Raw genomic sequence first — 13,681 nt, forward strand, 5'->3', positions numbered from 1 at the left:
TCTATTTTTCGCCCTTGTTAATTGCTCGTCATTCGTCCCCTTCAGCCATGTAATTCACCGTTGTAGCAATTCGTACCCAACAAAATGCCACAGCAATGTCTCAACTTGGGAGTCACCTGCACCAGGGCCCTTTCCGAACCCTAATGCGACCTTCACGATGGTCTAGAAAGACCCTTCCAGCGCCTCGAACCCTGGCACAGGATTGGCGCGGGAGAATGACGTGGGGGTCGCCCATCTCAGCGCCGTCCGTCCCACCACCGCGGGGCACCAGCACTTTACCCCCCGGACGGCTCTGCGACAGCGGGGTAGCTTGCATATCCCGCCGAGAGCTTCGTCTCGAGGGACACGCCGCACCAGGATCTTTCCTGCCACGAGGACGCGTTCCATTGGGTCGTTAATCCAGTCACCTCCAAGCTGCGCGCCTCTGTCCGGTCACGAGAACTGCTAGCATTGCCGATTTAGGAGATTGTACTTTTTTGCTCTACTAAGGGTCCCAGTTCTTACGTTGGGTACCCTAAGCTGCCGTGTTATAAGAGCGACCTTGTGGTCCCCGTCCTCCCCGGTCCTGCTGTAACCTGCTAATCTACCTCTCTCTATTCTCCTCTTCTCTCACTTTACAACCATTCCGTGACCCAGTAGCCTCTGTTTCCTATTGTCACATTTCAGTATAGTCCGAATACCAAAGACAGCATCAGCAATGTCTCGTTCCCTCGAAGGAAAGCTCGGAATCGTCACCGGCGGCTCTCGAGGTGCGATACCGTCCTCTGCCTACTTGCTCACTCAAGAAAACAACTAACAAAACATCAGGTATTGGCGTCGCCATCGCGGAGAACCTCGCCTCCAAAGGCTGCAACTTGATCCTAGGCTACACCTCCGCCTCCTCCAAAGCCCCCGCCGACCAGCTCGCCGCCGACCTCCAGACAAAACACAACATCACCGTCCTCCCCGTCCAGGCCGACATGGGAACCCCCACCGGCCCCCGCTCCCTCGTCGAGACGGCCAAAGCCCACTTCCTCCAAAAGGACGGCAAGTTCCAGGTCGACATCCTCATCAACAACGCCGGCGTCGCCCACAACAACCTCCTCCCGGACATCACAGTCGAGCAGTTCGACCTTTCCTACCGCGTCAACGTCCTCGGGCCCCTCCTCCTCGTCCAGGCCCTACAGCCCTACCTGCCGCGCGACCGCAGCGGCCGCATCGTCAACATGTCCTCTGTCTCCTCGTCCACCGGCTTCCCCGAGCAGAGCGTCTACGGCGGCACCAAGGCCGCCCTCGAGGCCATGACCCGCACCTGGGCCCGCGAGCTCTCCGAGAACGCCACCGTCAACGCCGTCAACCCGGGCCCCGTCCTCACCGAGATGTACGCCGGCAACACCCCCGAGTTCAAGCGCTTCATCAAGGGTTTCATCGAGCACACGCCCCTCATGCGCGCCCGCAAGGGCATCGACTCGGACGAGCTCGTCGCCGAGGCCGAGGAGGCCGGCGGCCGCCCCGCGTACGTGGGCGAGATTGCCGGCGTTGTTGGTATGCTTGTGTCCGCGGAGTCTGCTTGGTGTACCGGTCAGGTTGTCTGCGCCAACGGCGGCATGCTGTTTGGTATGCAGTAAAGGGTTCTTATGAGTGATGATTCATGTGAATGGCGCTCTGTTTTGTTTTGTTAAATAGACTTAAAATTTTTAGAATTGATTCCCAAACCACTTTGACCTACTGTTTTCTTCACCTCCCCAAAATGTAACTGTGAAAATTCTGTGAAATTAGCCTATTTGTTTTCATCAGTTTGAGCGTTGAATGCTTGATGTGAGAGTCGGAGACGCGGGCCAAAAAGTCGCTGAGTCAAAACTAATTTTGCCCCGCCATTAGAAATCGCCCCCCCATCAACTTCAACCTCAGTGTTTGGCCTCAACGCAATAACCGTCCAGCATAAAAATCATAATATTCGCCCGTCTTGATTCGCAAATACCCTAAAAACGCATTCCCCCAAGTACAAAATAACATGGACGACCCTTTTGACGACGTCCTCAACCTCGAGGAGCAGTTCTTCGCCGAGGGCTTCCGCCAGGGCACCGAGGACGGCATCCTTGCCGGCAAGATCGAGGGCCGCTCCGTCGGCCTCGCAAAGGGCTACGAAAAGTTCCTCGAGAGCGGCAGGATACATGGCCGCTCCGTCGTCTGGGCCAACAGGCTGTCGCTCCCGCAAAAGACGGCTGCTGTTCCCAGGGCGTCATCGTCGGAGGAACAGAAGGAATCAAAGACGTGCTCTCTGCCGCCGCTGGTGCCAAACGCCCGGCTCGAGAAGAACGTCACCGCGGCGTTCGCGCTCGTCGAGCCCGAGACCCTGTCCAAGGAGAATAACGACGACGCCGTCAACGACTTTGACGACCGGTTCAAGAGGGCGCAGGGGAAGGTCAAGATCATTGAGCGGATGACGGGCGAGGGGGCCGCGGCCAAGGAGGCTGCTGTTGAGGCCCCCAAGGTTGCAGAGTCAAATGAGGCTTGAAGATTCGTTTTGGGCCGTTTCATTCTTAGCATGGGCGGTGTTTGTCGAATGTATGGGCTTCCCACAGCTAGATAGAGCATGAGCGGCGGGAGGCGAGATACCCCAAGATGGAGGACGACGGAATAAGGGTAGGCGTGGGACAACTTTGGGACATTATTTTCAGAAAACTTGAGAAAAACGTTTAATGGAATCTAGTGTCCGTCATATTTACAGCTTTGCCACTCCCCTCATACAGAAACCCTCAAATCCACTGGCCTATGTGAACGTCCTGCAGGGGTAACTAAACAGCAACCCACGTTAGCAAACCCACGATCAATACCAGCCAGATCAGAAAAGGGACTCACGCTTCGCCGTAGGACTGGTCCTCGTTGACCTTGTACTTGTGCACGTCCCACTTTCCGCTCTTGAGGTCGTGTCCGCTGGGCGTGGGCGGCAGGCCGTTGGTGAAGAGCTGCTCCTTGCCCGCCTCGACGGCGGTGCCGTTCTTCTCGAGGTACGCCGCGATGCCGGTGGTCTGGGCCTCCTGCTGCGCGGCGACGAGCGCCTTCTCGCCGGCCTCGCCGATGAGCTCGACGCGCGGGTTGGCCGCGGAGCCGACCGAGAGCAGGCCGACGACGTCGGCCTGGTTGACGACGCTGAGGGCCGGGTAGTTGCGGCGGGAGTCGCGCTTCCAGTACGGGTTGTCGGCGATGTCGCCCGCGGGCACGGTGACGGGGTCGTCGTACTGGAGGGGGTCCAGGGAGCCGGGCGCCGGGTTGCGGAAGGTCGGGTTCAAGGGCACGCCGGAGGAGCGGTTCGGGTCGATGGCGAGGGAGCGGCGGATGCGTTCCCAGACGCCGGTGGACTGGAGGGTGTGTTTCTGTGGTTTGGGGGCTGTGTGTTAGCTATCGGATTCGTGGACTTGAGGCATGGGCAGTTGGGTCGTTTGTCGGGGAGGGTTTGGTGATGATGGCAGGTGGTGGTGGTTGTTTCGTCGGGGAGAGGGCCAATTGAGGCCGGGCGGGCGGTCGTACCTTGGAGATCTCCACAATGCCGCCAGCCGCAGCTTTCGCAACTGCCTTGGAGGCCATCTTGGCGACGTCGTGGGTTGAGCGGAGAGGGGTATTCGGTCGGTCGGTGATGGGCGAGCTTGAATGTTGGTGGTGATCCAGCACCCGAGTCGAGAGCGTGCTCCAGTTTCTGGCGGAAGCGGGTAGCCGGGGTTTAGCCGGTCGAAGCAATAGCCGTGCTTCAATTTGCAACCCGACTTTAACACAAAGTACCCACTTCACCTCTCTCACGCAAATCTGCCCTGCAACGCTGGAATTTCCGGGGTTTATTCACGGGAAATTGGCCTGCGCGCATCGCCATCAAGGTTTGGCGATGCTCTGCCGCCGAGGCAGAGGGGATGATGTGCAATTGAAGCAAGACCAACGCCATTAAATCAATTCCCAACTACCTTGCGGATACATGAAAAACCGTCCCATATCCCTCCTCAAGAGCATTTTCCCACAAGAACGCACTCTCACCACTAGATTATACTTACATCGCAGCACTATAATTACTCGTCTTTCTTCTCATCCTTCTTCTCGGCCTCGTCGGCGCCATCCTCCTTCTCGTCCTTGGCGTCACCATTGGCCGGCTCCTCCTTGGCATCGGCAGCAGTCTCAGTAGCAGGCTCGGCGTCACCGCTCTCCTCGACGAGCGCCTTGACAACCTCGACGGTGGCAGCAGGACCGCCGGGCTCGGCGGCAAGGACCTTACCGGATTTGTCGACAACGAAAACACCACGCTGGGTGCCCTTGGGGTGCTTCTTGAACCCAATGGCACCGATTAGGGTGGCCTTGGGATCGCAGAGCAGCGGGTAAGGCAGCTTCTGCTTCGTCTTGAAGGTGGTGTTGGCCTTGGGCGAGTCCGCGGACAAGCCGTAGATGGCCAAGCCCGTCTTGGTAAGCGGCTCGTAGGAGTCTCGGAAGAGACAGACTTGCGTAGTGCCTGAGTATCAAGACGATTATTAGCACGCTGTGCATCCCGACGTGATATCGCCGAGCGGATGTCGCGGTATATTGGGGAGTACTCACAGCCAGGAGTCGAGGCCTTAGGATAGGTGAAGAGGACGACGCCGGCCTTGCTCTTGTCGACAAGCTCCTTCAGAGTGGTCTTGTCGCCGTCGTTGGTCTCGACCTCGCCGCCGAAGCCGTCGAGGTTGATGGTCTCGCCCTTGGCGGCCTTGACCTTCTTGTCGGAGCCATTGGCAGCGACGGGCTTCTCCTTCTCGACGGGCTCCTCAACGGGCTTCTCGGGAGCGGCCTTGGCCGGCTTTCCCTTGACGGCGCTCTTGACCTTCTCTGTGGCCTTTGCGACCTTGGAGGAGGCCTTCTTGGGAGCAGGAGCCGGGGCGGGCTCGGGGGCTTTGCGCTTGCGGAGCTCGACGGGCATTGCGTCTGGAGGATGGGTTGGGGGAGCTGGTGGTAGTGATTAAGGTGTAGATGCCGGCGATTTTACAAAGGGGGTCGCTTGTGATGTGCGACTTGGACTTGGGTGATGCGCTGATGATGCGATCTGGATGCGATGGACAGGTCTGGAGAAATTGCAGCAAGACGGGAGGGGGTTACGGGAGTCGAGGGAAGTTGAGAGGTAAACAGGAGGTTCAAGAGGTCGGCCTCGGGAGGAGCCAATCACAGGCGGCGATGGGTAGAGCTTCAGCCGGGACCAGGGGGCTGATGCGATGCAGATGCTGCGTGCTGCATTTTGCGCGCGGAGCGGTGCGGTGCGGTGCGGGCACCCAGATGCTACCTACCTGACGGTAAGGCAAGGTACGATGAAGATGTACCCTGCCTTCATTACACTACACCCATGCTCGGACTGTGGTGTCAATTATTAAGCTCGGGGCAGTCTGGAAAATACGCTGCGCGCAGCTCGGGGGAGGAGGAGGAGGAGGAGGAGGAGGAGGGAGGAGCTGCGGTTGCCGGAGGAGTGGTGTAGCAAGAGCACAAGAGGACTCAGGTCGGAATCTGCGTGTCTGGGTCCCCGAACCCAGGTGCCCTGCAACTGCAGCTGCGACTTCGTTGGGGCAGGAACGGCAGTGGCAGACGGGGAACACGCCTCTCTCTCTCTCTCCGGTTCTGAAGGAGATTTCGTGCCTTCGGCTGTTTCCCTGCCGTCCACCTCTCAACGCTCTCTGCGTTCCTGGTTCGGTGCTTCTTTCCCACCACCCCGGCCTAAGCTTTCGTCCAGTGGCCGTGCGTTCCTCGACCCCCGTCCCCGTCTTGGTCTTAGCCTCTGTGCGAACGCACGTTCTGGCGCTGCCGGGCTCGTGTGGGGGAACACCAGATGGCTGGGCCTAGGGCCACATGCGCTGCAGTTTCACCCGCGTCGTGTCCGTCATTGACAGGTGTTGGGCCCTTTCTCGTGTCTCGACGCCCTACTTCTACTTCTGTCCCTGCCATCGAGATCCCGTCTGCGTCTGTCTCATCGCTCCAGCGATGAGAATGTGGCTTGCCAGCAGCCACGATGTCTAGGTATTGGGAAGAGGAAGCCACCTGCTTTGCGCGCATCCAATGCCACTTCAGTCCTCCAGTTCTCTACTATATTTCAAGTAGTCGTGTTGTCTGCAGATGAGCTTCTCTCACCAACACCATTGGTCAGCCTCTACTCCAGCGGCTATCCATCTCGTAGTCGAGAAAATGTCGCCTTCTTCTCCACGCCACACCTTTCGTCGCTCGAAAGCCTGCAGCGTCATATCTGGCCCCGCAGAACCTACAACGCGACGTCCTTCTCTAGCTAGATCGGCCCGGCGTTCGTTGCTTGGTAGCCTGCGACATACATTACTCCTACCATGTGGCTCATCAACGTCGACAATCTTCAGCTGGAAGAGCACCTGAATCCCACCGTTCCTTACGCCATTCTCTCGCACACCTGGGGCACGGAGGAAGTTTCCTTCCAGGACTTTAGGAGTCTCAATGACGCCGTGAAAAGGAAAGCTGGATTTCCAAAGATTGCCGCAACATGCCGCCTCGCCAAGTCGCGAGGCCTTCTTTATGCCTGGGTTGACACTTGCTGCATTGACAAGTCGTCGAGTGCTGAACTCTCCGAGGCCATCAACTCCATGTTCCGGTGGTATCAGTCTTCAAAAGTATGCTTTGCATATCTGGCTGATGTACACGACGATGCAAACTCGAGTGCGTTTCCCGAGAGCTTCACAGCTTCCCGATGGTTCACGCGAGGATGGACTTTGCAGGAGCTAGTGGCGCCAAAGAACATCGTTTTCTACAATGCCGTCTGGGAGCAACTTGGGTATAAAGAAACACTAGCTATGATGCTCACCTCCATCACGGGCATTGACAGCAATATTCTATTCAATAAGGTGTCACCGAAGAAAATACCGGTCGCCACTCGCATGTCGTGGGCTTCTAAACGGCAAACTACTCGACTCGAGGATGCAGCATACTGCCTGCTCGGGCTGTTCGATATCAACATGCCTCTGCTCTACGGGGAAGGACAAAGGGCTTTCGCACGCCTACAGTCGGAAATTCTGCAAGAGACGAACGACCTGTCTCTGCTGGCCTGGACGTCAGAGACAACAGATCCTGGACGGCAGCGGTCATACGATGGCGTATTCGCCGAATCACCAGCCCAATTCGCTGCCTGCTTGTATCGGACGATATCAAACACGCCGCCGCTCATCGACGATGTCGATGTTGTTGTGACGAGGGCCAACTTGATGGTCTCCACTACTCTGCACATGCAAGAGTTGGTTGAGGATGGGGCTGAAGCCTCAAAAGGGAGAGAGTATGTGTTGTTACTGCAGTGCAGCGATGTACAAGGAATACCGGCAGTTCGAAGACCGATTGGCATCTACGTATCCAAGACCCCGTCAGGTTTCATCCGCCACAAGCCCTGGATGCTCGCCATGCCTTTCTTCAACGAGGCCGTGCTGTTCGACAGCAAGCCTCGACTGCTAAAATTGCTTAGACACATCAGTTTTGAGGATCACATCGGGCATCAAGACGAGAGGTTCCGCTCTGCTGTCTTCATTCGATTGAATCAGGACCAGAGCTCACTCAAATGGCTACACCACACCGAGATTTCCAAGGCTACTCCTGATGCCCTTTGGGACGGCATGGACAGCGTGTTCCTTCACCATGAGAGATTCGACCAAATCTCCCTAACCCCCCAATTGCTGCAAATCTCGTTGCTGGGAGACAATGAGCTACAGGTCTGGAAGCTGTTTCTCGTGTCTATCATGTCAAACCGTGTGCCCTCGGAACGATGGGCAATATTGCTTAGCAACTATGAGGATCCCATAGGTGTTCCACTTCTGAGGAATCTCGGCAACTGGGATACCGCGTCTTTGTTTGGGGGTCGCATCTACTTTCTCGTTCGGCCTATGATGGAACGTCGGGAATATTGGCCGGATCAACGCCCTGCCGTTCAATTGGCCATCCAGCGTGAGCCCGCAGAGGGTGTCGCATCGCCAAACTGTCCAGCCTCTCGGATACTTCAGCTGTCTGAACATCGGCGGGTCCTCACAACCTTGAGCGTTATCCCCAGTGACGCGGGAAGGTACGCCTGGACTATCCAGATTTCTGTAAACGATGTCGACTCTTCATTGGACGCTGGATTTGCTGTCGGATCTGCTGGTGAGCCAGCCGGACGCCTCGTTGGTGTTGTAACCTTTGCGTCGCCTACCCCAGCTTAACCCTACATGGTATCCACTCCCGGGAAGTTTTTCAACAATAAAACACGGCAAGATGGCCGAGCGGTCTAAGGCGCTAGCTTCAGGTGCTAGTCAAGTAATTGGCGTGGGTTCGAATCCCACTCTTGTCACTACTCTTTTGCTCTCATGGGCTTCTCGCGATCTCATTTTTGGTGTTTTGGTGGATTATTTGACGTTGTGGTGTTGAGCGAGCATTGACTGAAGTTTTGATGATGTGCGGCCATTTTCGGACGACTCGCGACAGGCGCAATGTTCCTGCTAGGAAAGGTGGGTCCGAGCGCGCCTGCCATTTATATGCGCCGAAGGCATGAGCTTGACATGTTGCTTGGCGGACATCTAGTCTTGCAATGGGAAGAAAAAGAATTGTTCTGCAATGCTTTGGGTTGTACAGTTGTACATGAGTGACGATTGAATCTCTGCAGCGATGGTGAGGGAAGTGGGTGTCGTCTTTCGATAATGGAACCTCAACACCAAGTGACACTGCGGAAGTAACTCATGATAGACTTTTCGAAAACAAGATAGTAGACTACATGAAGAGAGAAAAAATACATCGAATTTCCTATTGTATTCAAACAAGAAAGGGGAAAATCTCTTCGTACAAGCACCGATTGCTTCTTCAACCATCTTGCTGTGTAAGTGTTCAACGTCAAGACGCTTGGCGCAGAAATTCACCACGCCGACGTAACCCCTTTGAAGAAATTCGAGATTCACGGCCAAATACTCAAGACAACTCTCAAGAATAACCGAGCCTTGTGTTCTCTGAATTCAAATAAGGCCACTCGTCTTGTCCCGTCCGTCCATCTCTACCTTACCTTCCTCCATCCAAGATATGCACCTACCAAAAAACCTCCCCTCCCCTCCCGCCCCACTACCCGCATAACCCCACCGCAACCACACACGTCCCAAACACCCAATCAGCTCACCACCCTCACCAAATGAGACCACATTCAAACCCTCAAAACTCACTTACACCGGTCGAAACCTCCAACAACCACCCCCAAAACACCGACAGTGGGAGAATGAAGTGAGATGCCTTCATCCAAGATGCGCAAAGGAAACCTGACGCCAAAGGTAGAGAAATCAATACCACACCACACCACATCACATATCCCTTTCCCCCATCTCCAACTCCACTCTCCATGAACCGCCCGTCTCCTAACGGCCTCATCAACAGACGATAACCGCCCCCTTGGCGGCCTTCACCATGGCCTGCCTCCTATTCGCGTGAGTTACTCCATCCCCCTCTCTCACCTCCAGCACTCCTACCTCGCCTCGCCTCGCCAAGATGGAACCATCCTAGACCTCAGAAGGAAAAGAGTCCCCGCTGACCTAAACCAGATACACCCGGTCCTCGATCCGCTCAGCGCGAGACCAAGCCGTTCGTCGCCCCAGGATCTCCCCAATCTCACGCGACTCTTTGATCACTAACACCCCTTCCAGAGATACGGCCAAGGTCACGGCCAGAACCAGGGCCACATCGCCAGCGGCAGCAGCAGACCTGCCGCGCCGCCTGAGCCCAAGTCCTGATGCGGGACCGAGAAGCATCCATCACCGTAAGAAGCCTCGGCATCGCGGTTGCCTGCCTCTGTTCGTCACTACCACGCTCAGCGGCGGATGAGAGCGGGAGAACGTCCACAGAATGGAACGGGGAACAGGCAGTAGAGCCGCGCTGAGATACGCCGGCTGTTAATTGTGTTACTCAAATTTCATGTACCAAATACCCCCATGCGCGCCATCGACATTTCGTCCATAAGCGCAGCACGAGATACCAAGTGAGAAACTAGAAGAAAAAAAACTTTCGCATTATGTTTGCGCTACCGGTCATTGTCCCCCCGTAGATACTCCGCGCCCGAGACTTATATTTATGCTACAAAAGATTTGTGCCGCCCCAAATAATAACATTCGATCCTTTTTTGCCATGCTCCATGGGTAAGTAAACGCTCTGTGGTGAGAGAACGGGTTCAGGATGCTAGAAAATGAAAGGAGAGAGAGAGAGAGGTGGGAGGGACAGATATTGCTGCCTCTCCTGTGGAGTGTGTTTGGGGGTGCGCTATTTCGCGTGACCTGAATCGAGTTTGTCTATAACCTGACGACCAAAGTTAAGGGTATCTGGAAAAGTCCCATTCCCGTTTTCCTAATCTCAACAGCTTCTTTCCTTCTCTCCTGCATTGATGTACCGCAAATGGTTGATCTTGATACGTAGTCTTGCCATCCTCCTTCTTTAACTGAGCAAATTCAACGCCGCTCTCGACTGTGCGTGTGTGTGTTTGAAAAATCGGCCGAAATGGCGGCTGAGCTCATGGTTCGAGTCCCCTCCCCTTCTTCCTCTTGCCTTCGTCCCTCGCTTGATTCAGCTGCTTCATGACAAACTCGTACGTCAACATCGTCACCGTCGCGGCCGGCACCGCTCGCATCATGTTAGTGCCCATGCCAGCGTAAAAGGCCCTCCATCCCTCCTCTTTGAGGATGGTCCGGAAGGTGCTAGCCACGCCGCGATACTTTGGTGATATCGGCTGTTGCTTCTTGGCTTCATCACCCAGCATTGACTCTGGCACCTTGATGCCAAGACCTAGGAGGTATTCCGCTCCGGCTACTGGCCTCCTTTGCGTCTGCAACCTCGTCCGTATGACTTCGTGCGGGTACGTCGCGCTGCTCGCCATGATCTTCGACAATATCGAAGCACAGAGAATGCCCATCCACTGCGACTCCTGCGCATCGCCGTGCGCAGGCTCTCCCATTCCCTGACCGGTGAACTTGGTCTTCAGGTACTCGTACGCGGGGAACTGGACAGCTACGTGAGTAAGTCCCAGCAGGGCCGGTGTCAGGCCGGAATAAAAGGAGAGGATGCCTTCCGACGTGTACATCTTGCGCGCAGCGTCCACCGTCGACGAATAATGCCAGTTGCTGTGCAACGTCGGTCTCGAAGTTGGTGTATTAGACGACTTCGGAAACTGCGAGTAGTGCTTGCCAGGGTCGTGTGCGACGCTCTGCGACATCAGGCGGGTCTTGATAACCCATATCGGATTCGTAACAATGGTACTGCTGGCACCAGCTATGATGGATGACCAAAAGTTGATAAACACCGCGTTGTCTGTGGCTGTTGTCAGCGGAGCGCTCTCCTTGAAACCACCCCCACTCCCGCTTCCTTACCATGGCGCTGCTTCATCCAATCCTTGCTCTTGTTGTAGACGGTAAACCAAACAGCCCAGGTGGGCAGATAGCCCAACACTATCGGGCCGAGCCCCCTGTACATGCCGCGGATGCCCTCTTCCCTCCAAATGACGCCGGCGGTGCCAAGCAGGCCATTGTACAGCTTCGGGTGTCCGACGTGTCTGCCTTTTGCGATAGGGTTGAAGCCGCCCTGGGCCTGCAGCTTGGTCTTGATGACATCAAGCGGGCAGGTGACGACGCCCGAGGTGAAGCCTCCGACGGCGCCGGCGAGTGCGTTGAACTGAGAGTCGGAGGCGCCGGCAGCCCATCTTTCGAAGAGGGTGATGGTGGTGTCGGGCATGGCAGCGGCGGCTTGCTCCACGGTGGCTACGGCCGCGGCGCGGACCGGGGCTGGGTAGGCTCGCGAGCTGCTGTAGTTGGGATATGTCGATGTGGGATACGGCCCATATTCTTCTTCTGGCGGGTGCGGTGCGCCTCGTTGAGGATCGTGGTGTTCGTCGTGAGACATCCCCTCTCACTGTTGAGCTCGGTCGGCGGTCAGGATTGCGGGGTGTAGGCGAAGTTCTGTACTGGGTAGAGATCAAAAGAAATCGGCGCGGTGCTCCGGGGTTTGGTTCGCTCTCGAAAAAGCTGTGCACAAGGCAGATGGGATCAGATATCTGGATACCGCACAAGCATGTGCGGGCGTTGGTGGTCAAGATGCCGCAGTAAGTCGTTCGTAATCAGTGACTCTTTCGGCAGTAATTGTGGTGTATATCGTTTGTACCTGTCGGTCAGGTATGGATCGTTGCTGGACCTTCCCAGGTGTCCCGGTATGCGGGGAACGCTCCCACGCCGCCGTGACACTGAGCGACTAGCGGTTATCGCAGCCCATTGGCCTTGCGGGGGATTCGAGACCTAGTGCGAGTAGTGGAAAACGGATCGGGTAGGACGAGCGCTCCCATATACACGGGATTGGGAAGTGAGGGGTGAGGGCGGAGGCGCGGGGAGGAGAGAGAGAGAGACGGAGAGAGGAGTTGGTGAGAACGGTGGTTGTAGCAGTGGTGGTTGCAGGAGTAGTGTAGTTTAGTCTTGGTCTGGTTGGTAAGGCAAGGTAGCGTCGGCACGGGAGGAGGAGCGCAGTCGGGGGCAGTTGGAGACTGAGATGTTGCGAAAAAGCGCCGAGGTGGAGCGGGACGGAGCACGAGAGCAAAATGATGCGAGCTGTCGGCTGTCTCTTTTGGCAGGAGGCGCCAGGATCGGGTTGCAGTGGTGCGGTGCAGGTGCGGTGCAGCGCATTCGCAGCAGTGAGTGAGGTGGGTGGTGGTCCGTCAGTGAGTGGCCCAGGATGTTGAGCTGTACCGCTGCTGTTCGGGTGGAGTTGGAGGGCGCAAGCCGTACCGTTTGACGCTGGAGACTGGACGACAGACGCCGATGCACTCTACAGGTTCCGGCACCTGCTGAAGGGTCCTGTGCAATGACGCTGCGGGGGTTGGTGCTTCATTCCCGACTTGTTACTGACGGGATGTTCTGAGACTTTGAGTCGCCGAACGGTGTGGTGCTCCTTTCCCGAGTGTTGGCTTCAGACCCGGGAGCTGCCGACAGCTTCCAGCTTGTTTGCAGCAATCTTAATGATCAACGCATATCATGACGCAGGATTACAGGGCGCAACTGTTTCGTCGCAATGAAATGTTCGCACGTGAGCCAGTCGAATATCGGCTCGGCACTATCTTGCAGATACTCGGAAATGACAGAGCTGTTCAGCGTCTGTCTGGGACCGTTGCAAGTCGGAAGCCGAACCCGAGCCCTTTCTCGACTCAGTCCATACAAGACTCTGAATCGCAAAGTCGCGAAAGCCCAGCGAAAAAAGTTTCAAGCTTCCAAACCACAAAATGAGCTCCACCTCCGCCGGTTCTTTGCGGCTTTTGGGTGCACCACAAAAATCTCGTCCAGCAGCAGGGTCTGCGGTGCTATCACGGCCAGGGCATCCCGTTGGTAGCGCCCATTACCTCATAGGCGCCCAGGGCCCAATCACCACCGCTGCTTTCTCTCTACCCGTTTGCTGGAATATGGTCCGTGCGGCAGGATCTCTGGGCATCTTCCCCAGCCACATATTGCACCGCCATAGAACCTCTGGTCTGGTCAGCTGTGGCTGATGAGTCGTTGACTGGCCGGAATCTCAAGGATGGTCACATGACCCGCCGTCCCGAATCTTTGCGCCTCTCCGGGATGCTCCACGATTTTCCCAGTGCAGTGTGTGTACCAACCTCAGGCGATCCGCAAAACCGCTCTCCGAGGCAATTCATATCGACAACCCCCGATCTCCTCTCCACCAC

The 13,681-nt window shown here is 56.3% G+C and overlaps 7 protein-coding genes across 7 annotated transcripts; 4 read left to right on the top strand and 3 right to left on the bottom strand.

The window, feature by feature from the left end:
- Nucleotides 1-697: 697 nt before the first annotated feature.
- On the top strand, nucleotides 698-1,607 carry lxrA (L-xylulose reductase; the record flags this gene model as incomplete). Its single annotated transcript, XM_032031185.1, has 2 exons — nucleotides 698-749; nucleotides 808-1,607. 2 exons carry the CDS (start codon nucleotides 698-700, stop codon nucleotides 1,605-1,607), a joined length of 852 nt encoding a protein of 283 aa, XP_031889350.1.
- Nucleotides 1,608-1,993: 386 nt separating this feature from the next.
- On the top strand, nucleotides 1,994-2,497 carry CGGC5_v006443 (putative ORAOV1 family protein; the record flags this gene model as incomplete). The annotated part of the gene is made up of 1 exon (XM_032031186.1): nucleotides 1,994-2,497. The coding sequence occupies one exon, from the start codon at nucleotides 1,994-1,996 to the stop codon at nucleotides 2,495-2,497; it is 504 nt and encodes a 167-aa protein (XP_031889349.1).
- Nucleotides 2,498-2,752: 255 nt separating this feature from the next.
- Nucleotides 2,753-3,567, bottom strand: CGGC5_v006444 (NADH-ubiquinone oxidoreductase 21.3 kDa subunit; the record flags this gene model as incomplete). Its single annotated transcript, XM_032031187.1, has 3 exons — nucleotides 2,753-2,777; nucleotides 2,842-3,356; nucleotides 3,511-3,567. 3 exons carry the CDS (start codon nucleotides 3,565-3,567, stop codon nucleotides 2,753-2,755), a joined length of 597 nt encoding a protein of 198 aa, XP_031889348.1.
- Nucleotides 3,568-4,037: 470 nt separating this feature from the next.
- DOT5 (Peroxiredoxin DOT5) lies at nucleotides 4,038-4,915 on the bottom strand (the record flags this gene model as incomplete). The annotated part of the gene is made up of 2 exons (XM_032031188.1): nucleotides 4,038-4,471; nucleotides 4,558-4,915. The coding sequence occupies 2 exons, from the start codon at nucleotides 4,913-4,915 to the stop codon at nucleotides 4,038-4,040; spliced, it is 792 nt and encodes a 263-aa protein (XP_031889347.1).
- Nucleotides 4,916-6,314: 1,399 nt separating this feature from the next.
- CGGC5_v006446 (Vegetative incompatibility protein HET-E-1) lies at nucleotides 6,315-8,177 on the top strand (the record flags this gene model as incomplete). Its single annotated transcript, XM_032031190.1, has 1 exon — nucleotides 6,315-8,177. The coding sequence occupies one exon, from the start codon at nucleotides 6,315-6,317 to the stop codon at nucleotides 8,175-8,177; it is 1,863 nt and encodes a 620-aa protein (XP_031889152.1).
- Nucleotides 8,178-9,239: 1,062 nt separating this feature from the next.
- Nucleotides 9,240-9,722, top strand: CGGC5_v006447 (uncharacterized protein; the record flags this gene model as incomplete). Its single annotated transcript, XM_032031191.2, has 4 exons — nucleotides 9,240-9,266; nucleotides 9,370-9,419; nucleotides 9,534-9,573; nucleotides 9,636-9,722. 4 exons carry the CDS (start codon nucleotides 9,240-9,242, stop codon nucleotides 9,720-9,722), a joined length of 204 nt encoding a protein of 67 aa, XP_031889153.2.
- Nucleotides 9,723-10,492: 770 nt separating this feature from the next.
- YIA6 (Mitochondrial nicotinamide adenine dinucleotide transporter 1) lies at nucleotides 10,493-11,874 on the bottom strand (the record flags this gene model as incomplete). Its single annotated transcript, XM_032031192.1, has 2 exons — nucleotides 10,493-11,286; nucleotides 11,346-11,874. 2 exons carry the CDS (start codon nucleotides 11,872-11,874, stop codon nucleotides 10,493-10,495), a joined length of 1,323 nt encoding a protein of 440 aa, XP_031889154.1.
- Between the last annotated feature and the right edge of the window lie 1,807 nt (nucleotides 11,875-13,681).

This window comes from Colletotrichum fructicola (assembly GCF_000319635.2).
Source record: "Colletotrichum fructicola Nara gc5 chromosome Unknown KSG_Nara_v1_contig03, whole genome shotgun sequence".
NCBI classification, from domain to species: domain Eukaryota; kingdom Fungi; phylum Ascomycota; class Sordariomycetes; order Glomerellales; family Glomerellaceae; genus Colletotrichum; species Colletotrichum fructicola.